The following is an 8,126-nucleotide window of genomic DNA, read 5'->3' on the forward strand; positions in this document are numbered from 1 at the left end:
GATTACGATATATAACAATAATTTGCTGTTAAATACTTCTACTCTTGTTAATTGCAGCTGCATAGACTGATAAATATATCATAGATAATGCAATTCATGTTGTATATTATTGTATTTCCTGCAGAAACTAATTTAAAAAAAAAAAAAAGAATCTGGAGAATGAATGGTCTGCAAAGATTGAACAAAATAATGATCAGTTAAACTCTACTACTAACTGCAGATAATGATCAATTAAACTCTACTACTAACTGCAGAGATATCAGGCCATTTTTTAAATAATAAATTATGGAGTTAAAATCATAAAGGAGAAGACAGGACAGGAGACCACATGTAATTTCAATTAAGCTTTTCTCTCACCTTTTTTTTTTTGTTTTTTTGTAAATTTAATTTTAATTAGCATACAAACTTTGTAATTTATACACTATTTAGATAGAAATTCAGACAATAAAATTCCAATTAACATTGCACAAGACTGCTAAGTGCTACAGCTATTCCTCTCTCTCTCTCTCTCTCTAAGAAAAAAAAAAGTATTGGCTAATCAGCTAAGTGTATTTTAGGTTGCATCTTTCTTGATTAAGCTTGATTCATCTTAGTCGTCCCTCTGTTCCAAAACTGTGCGTAGCTGTAGAGGAAGTAAACAGGGATTAAATCGCAATTTTCAATCCTGATTGGTGGAATAAAACCCAAGTCTAACATTCATAATGGAGAATAAAATCATCTAAGCTAATTAATAATATGTCAATTTTTTTAAAATCAAATGCATAATAATGTTAGATTGTCTAATGAATTGTCTAAGCCATAGAGCAGACAATGGAACAAGTTCTAGTGATCAAGTTTTTTCAGTACCCACATTCAGAAGACTACTGGCAATTAATGTTCCTGAATGGAGGCAGGCAACAGCGGGATGTGTAAGTGCTATGTTATTTTGTGCAATTCAACCATCTTATGCATGTGCCATGGGGTCGATGATATCAGTGTATTTCTTGACGGATCATAAAGAGATCAAGCAGAAGACAGAAGTATATGCCTTGTGCTTTGTGGGGCTTGCATTGTTCTCAGTGTTTATAAACATATGCCAGCATTATAATTTTGCATCAATGGGGGAGCACTTGACCAAGAGAATCCGAGAAATGATGGTTGTCAAGATGCTCAGCTTTGAAATTGGGTGGTTTGATCAGGATGAGAAAACAACTGGTGTTGTTTGCTCCAGACTAGCCAATGTGGTAAGTAGGATTCTTCCCCAGGAAACATCATTTAATGCAGCTTTGAGTATTGAATCTAATCTTGTAACAATGGCTTACTCAGTGTTGGCTCTGATTACATGATACACCAGTTTAGATTTGTTACAACCAAGTCTATGTTTGAAACTTTCGACTATTGGTCTAGTTAATTTAAGGATCCATTTCGCCTGTTCAAAATGAAACATGTATTTTTATTTAAAACCAGTTATAATAATATCTATTGAAATCCATAATTTACTAGATTTATTTTGGAGGACTTCATGAAGACAGTGAGCCTTCAATGCTCACTTTTAGATGATTTGCCGGTAAAACAGGCTAATTATCACTATGCTGGTCTTATTGTCCTCATGCCATATAGTTCTGAACAGAACCAAGGTTCACTATGGAAAACTATTTTCTGAACTATCCTAGAGATGTCCAACCAAAAAGGAAAAAAAAAATCCTATTAGTCTGGTGCTACAGGCTTGAACCAATCCAGGCTTGAATGGAAACTGTGCAAATCTGTATACTTGGAACATGTTACCCTGTAGCTCTCTTTGAACTAATCATTAAGAAATGACTCATTTTAAGATACAAGTTAGAACATACATTGAAAAGAACAACTTTGTTGCACTACCTGTTGGAAAAATGCACATCCTGTAGCTGAACTCTAGTATCTAAGTGACGTTTACTTGGCATGCACAGGTGCGGTCATTACTCATTAGTGGGTGATCGCATGGGGCTACTCATCAATGCTTTTTCGGCAATGGCCATTGCATGCACCTTGGGCCTTGTTATTGCATGGAGGCTTGCGTTGGTGATACTAGCCACTCAACCCCTTCTCATTATTTGCTATTATGGTATGTTTGCTCTCCTGAAAATCATGTCAAAAAAGTCCATTAAAGCTCACGAAGAAAGTCGTAAGCTTGCAGCAGAAGCTGTCACCAATATTCGAACTGTCACAGCCTTCAGCTGCCAAGCCCGAATTCTCCATATGCTCGAAAAAGCACAAGAAGGACCACGACAAGAAAGTATTCGCCAATCATGGTTTGCTGGTATTGTGCTTGGGGTATCCTCTAGTTTGTTGACATTAGTGTGGGCCCTTGATTCTTGGTACGGGGGTAAACTCATTGCCGATGGCTATCTAGGAGCAAAAGCACTTTTCCAAACTCTTTTGATGCTGATAAGCACTGGTCGTTGCATTGCTAATGCAGGAACAATGACTAGTGACCTAGCTGCAGGTTTAGATGCAGTTAGGTCTGTATTTGCAATTCAGGACCGGTACTCCCAAATTGATCTTGAAGACCGAAAAGGCCACATGCCTGAAAAGATCATAGGCCATGTTGAATTGCAAGATGTTGTTAGTGTGGCTTTAGTCCCACATCGCTAATAGCAAAGGAATTCTTTCCTTTGCTACCTATAAATATAGGGATCCTATGATAGGATTAAATGCACCACTCAAGAGAGTATTATATGGGCTATTAGTTTCTTGGGCTTTAGTCCCACGTCGTTAATAGCAAAGGAAATTTTTTCCTTTGCTACCTATAAATATAGGGGTCCTATGACCCAAGAAACTAATAGTCCATATAATGCTCTCTTGAGTGGTGCATTTAATCCTATCATAGAACCCCTATATATATTTATAGGTAGCAAAGGAAAGAATTTTCTTTACTATTAGCAATGTGAGACTAAAGCAAGAGAGCATTATATGGACTATTAGTTTTTTGGATCATAGACCCCTATATTTATAGGTAGCGAAGGAAAGAATTTCCTTTACTATTAGCAATGTGGGACTAAAGCCCCACTAACAGATGTTGATTTCGCATATCCTGCCAGGCAGGACGTCATCATTTTCAAAGGATTCTCACTCACATTTGAGTCAGGAAAGTCAACAGCAGTGGTTGGACAAAGTGGCTCAGGAAAGTCAACCATAATCAGCTTAATTGAGAGGTTCTATAGTCCACTTGGAGGAACTGTGATGATTGATGGTCAAGATATAAAATCTTATCACTTAAGATCTTCAAGACGACACATAGCACTCGTTAGCCAGGAGCCCCCATTATTTGAAGGCACCATACGCCAAAATCTAGCATATTGTGCATCAGAGGATGTAAACGAGTCAGAGATCATTGTGGCTTCTAAGGCTGCCAATGCTCAGGACTTCGTTGCAGCATTGCAGGACGGATATGATACATGGTGCGGGGACAGGGGATTGCAGCTATCTGGTGGTCAGAAGCAGCGTATTGCCATTGTTGCTATACTTAAAAATCCAGCAATATTATTGTTGGATGAAGCAACAAGTGCACTTGATAGTCAATCAGGAAAGCTCCTACAGGGTGCACTTGAGGGAGTGGTGGTGGGAAGGACTAGTGTGGTTGTAGCGCATAGGCTAAGTACAATCCAGTGCTGTGATATAATAGCGGTTTTGGACAAAGGTAAAGTAGTAGAGAAAGGGACTCATTCTTCTCTGATGGCTAAAGGTCCAAATGGAGCATACTACTCACTTTTCAGCCTCCAAAGTGACCGCTATGCCACCAATAACATCAGCTAAACTTCCTACACCTTCTGCATGCTTCTCTGCAACTATCTCTGAGATGAACAATGGGGACATGAATTTACAGCGAAATGTTGCATTGGCTATTAATATTCATTTTACTAGTGCTTTTCTAATATTGTACTAGGAAGAAATAAATGCTGTTTGTGAATGAATGCTTATGTAACCATATAAATTTATTGTAGAAGATCAATTGTAACTAAGAGAAAATGAAATACTCAATCAACATACATTACTTCACAGATTAATATTGGCATGCTCATCAATTCCTGATTTTTTTTTTCTTGGTCTCCTTCTTTTACTCCTTCCCTTTTGAGTTGACTTTAGCACTTTTCAGATCGTTTTTTGTTGCTCATCTTTTTAGTTTGTGTGTTAACAGAAACCTTCATTTACCAAAGAAAACTATCTTTCATGAGAAGTTTCTACAATGGATCACTTTGCTTTTTATCATTGCAAACACTTCGTCTGCCAATTGGAATGCTTTGCTTTCTATTTGGCGTAGATCTCGATGAAAGACCTTGTACCTTACAACTTGCAAACTGCAACTCGTGAGTTGATGATGATATCTTTTTCCTTTTCTGGTTGACAAGCATGCAACTGTATGAAAGTGATTACTAAAGTGTTTTTGGACAGCAAAAATATTCTGAGATTTAACTACAACTGATACTCTTTTTCCCAAATGAAGAGAGTCAGGTTCTCTACATTATTTCTCTACAATTTAAGCATTTGACTTGTTGACTCCTGCATTTTCCTTTCCTTCTTATGGCTTCCTTCGTTGGCCAAGATATAGGGTAAGCTGGCTTAAAATAAGCCTGACATGCTACTTAGCCACCGGAGTAAGTTTCTTTGCACATTGTTGGATGTTGACTTACCAATTTGTTGTGTTTGGATTTTCTGCAACTACTCAAATGTTGAAAATGTTAACAAGCTAAATTAACTGGCATGTGTTTCTGGTTGTGATCATTGTATAAGAATGAGTTTATCAGTAGCCTTTCTAAAGGAAATTTTCACTGCTGTCCAATTGTTATCGGATAGCTACTCGTAGAAGCTTTTCAGTTGCTGATGGACCTTCGTGCAATTTTCGGCAAAAGCACAGGCAGTTGTAATTTTACAGCTTGCTGCTGTTCCTTGATATGTGTTTAATGCGAGAAAATCTGATTTTAATCTGTTTCTGGATTCAAACAGGTTGCTTTAATAACCTTAGCCTTGTCCTAACTGCCACCTTGAATGTCTTGCTAAGAAATGACAGCACGTATTGCACCTTAACTTCCATATCTTTTGTTATTACTAGGTCATATCTTAGCGCAATGGATCTTCTGTCTCATACTCTGTGCCACTCTCTGTCCCGTTTTATAGTCTCCTACACAAAATTAATAATTATTGGATCTTAAGAAAATAAAAAAGAACTAAAACATGATATTTATGTAGGAGAAATAGTAATATAATAAAAAACGGGACAGAGAGTAGCACAGAATATGAGACAGAAGATCCGTTGCGATATCCTTGCATGTATCTTCATACAAAGTTCTATGGTCCTTGAATATCATCCTCAATTTGCTATACCAGTTGGTGACTATGTAGTTACACAAAAAGAGAGTAAAAAATTTTCCAATTGGCAACGTTTTCCTCTAATATGTGTTTCCCTTTTTTGGAATAGAAAAGTCCATAAAGGTTTGAAGTTCATATCAAAGAAGTGAACTGGGCAGCTGGCAATTATGCTGTTTGACTCGCTCAAGCATAATAGTAATGGAACTATCATAGCTCCAATGAAACTTTCATGAAGCATAATAGAAACATGGTCATGACACATTTGCTTCAAGTCCTCGAAAGGAAACGACCTAATAGCAAGCTACAGGACTAGGAGCTAATGATAGCTTATATGAAGCGAGATGCCAAGGTACTCCAGTTTCTGTCTGCTTTCGAAAGGTTTCATTTGGTGAAGAACTGAGGGGGCAACATACGTTTTAAACCTGAAGATAAAGTGGAAAAAACAGGGTTTAAACTTGATAGCTTTAGACGTCGCTGCAGACCAGAGAAATGAAAGGAAACCGGGGGTATATTTCGGTGCTTACTGAGGCTACTGCCCCGGATATGGAGAACAGCAGCCTTTGCATTCATCGAATCATCTTTTAGAACAGCAGCCTTTGCATTCATCTGCAACTGAGGCTGCTGCCCCGGATAGGGAGAAAGCAAATTTTCACTGACAGATGCCATAAACGACACCAAATCAATTTGGCGCGTTGTAATTAATTATTTGTATGTATAATAGTCACTTTCCAAACGCAAATGATCAAATTTAATTAGATAGAATGCATTTCTCGAAGTACATGAGTGAGTCAAGATCGGGCTAATGGGACTTGATCTGAACTGCTCATTTCAAAATAAAAGGAGTAATCTAGATCAAGCCGGACCCCATTAGCTCGATCTTGGCCACTTACCGCACCGGTCAATTGACCCTATAACATTAGAGGTCTTGGTCCTCGTGGATCTCACGAAAAATTTTATGTAACTTATGATATTTAAGCATAGTTATTAAATTCGGCTCGACTTGACGGTTGAATTGGTCGGCCCGATGACCTAGGTATCAAGTTAGATCGAGTCTCTATTTTGACCGAACAAACAATTGATCCGTTCAAATCTGTTTGATCCATTGATTCAACTGAGAATTCATTCGATTTTTCAGTTGACCCATCTTTTTTTTTACAACAATTGTGGATCTTTGTTTCTTAAACAAAATGTATATATGCTTTTAACAGGTTTTGTACATTATATCTTCATTTAAATGTGCACAAGGGTTTACCACTTGCACAGTTTTTATTTGATAAATAAATATTTTTTAAATAAATTTGTTTACTTTTTTATTATACAATTAATCCTTTCAACTTTCAAATGGACAATATTTGAGTATTAAAAAAATTATTTTATTTTTAAACAAAAAATAAAAAAGAGGCTATATCTTTGAAAACAAGTGATGCAATTTTATTTTATATTTGACTATATTATTTATTTATGTAAAAGTGAAATTAAATGAAATTAAATCTTCTATTAATATTTATATGTTCATTATATATATATATTTTTGAAGTACAATAATTAGTATCTAAAAGCACTTAATAAGACATTTTACGTATATTAAAATTACTATTTTGTATTTATAAATATTAAATTAGTATCCATCAATGATTCAATTGTTGAACTGACTCGATCCCTTTACCAAGTTCCTTATCGAATTGGGTTCAATAACTATGCATTCAAATGACAATACAAATTTTGATTTGACTTTTGCTTTTTAGGATTGAAAACATAAGAATAATCCCTCAATTCAAATAATAATTTAACAGAAAATTTTTTGGCATGATTTGGTAAAGAGAAATGACCCTAATTAATTAAGTTGTCATCCAATACTCATTAACCGACAAGCTTTAATTATAAGGAAAAAAAAAAAACCAAGCTGTCTCTTTTTTCCCATTCCCTAAAATATTAAGCACACTGTTGAATGTTCAATTACCTATTTTTTGTGTTTTCGGATTTTCTGCAAGTACTCATTCTTGATTAAATGAAAATTTCCCCCTTGTAATAGCTAAGATTTCAAAATTTGAAAATGTTAACAAACTGAATTAACTGGCATGTATTTCTTGTTTTTTCTCAAGAACAGACCTTATTGGTAGCCCTTCTGATGGAAGTTTTCACTGCTGTCCCATCGTTGGCAGACGTAAAGTTATCCCTTTGCTTTTCATCTGCTATGGTCTGTGAGTATAATCCTCAACTCGCTACATGAGTTCGTGAGATATGTAGTTACACAGAAAGACTGTAAAAATGTCCCATTGACAACATATTCCTCTAATATATGTTTCCTTTTGGTGAATGGAAAAGTCGATACTGTTTTGAAGTTCATATCCAGCAGTCCATCACTGACATTAAACCATCATAGAGCATTAGAGAAACATGTTAATGATGCATTGATTTGTTTCAAGCTCTTTAAAAGAGCAGAACATGATAGCAATTTTGATACATTCTCCTAGCTTATATGAAGCGAGATACAACATACAAGGAATTCGAATCTCCAGTTAATTTCTCTTTGCTTTAGAAAGGTTTTCATTTGGTGAAGAAAACGTTTTGCAATATATGTTTTGAAGAATAAAGTATAAAAGAAAAAAAAAGGGAATCTGAAGTTAATAGTTTTTGATGCCGCAATTTGTTAAGAAAAGGTCAATGCATTGAAGTTTCTGCATTCGAATTACCTTCAGGACATTGATCAACAACATAAATTTTATTTGGCAGAAATTTGTTGGTTGCATTTCAGTAAAGAGTCGAAGACATGCATACATGTGATTATGGGATTGCTGCAAACC

At 35.8% G+C, this 8,126-nt stretch overlaps 1 protein-coding gene across 1 annotated transcript; it reads left to right on the forward strand.

Moving 5' to 3' along the window:
- Positions 1-782: 782 nt before the first annotated feature.
- Positions 783-3,771, forward strand: LOC113776837 (ABC transporter B family member 15-like). Its single transcript, XM_027321893.1, has 3 exons — positions 783-1,232; positions 1,939-2,584; positions 3,032-3,771. The coding sequence occupies exons 1-3, from the start codon at positions 783-785 to the stop codon at positions 3,769-3,771; spliced, it is 1,836 nt and encodes a 611-aa protein (XP_027177694.1).
- Positions 3,772-8,126: the final 4,355 nt, after the last annotated feature.

Source organism: Coffea eugenioides, chromosome 7, assembly GCF_003713205.1.
Source record: "Coffea eugenioides isolate CCC68of chromosome 7, Ceug_1.0, whole genome shotgun sequence".
In the NCBI taxonomy this organism is placed as follows: Eukaryota; Viridiplantae; Streptophyta; class Magnoliopsida; order Gentianales; family Rubiaceae; genus Coffea; species Coffea eugenioides.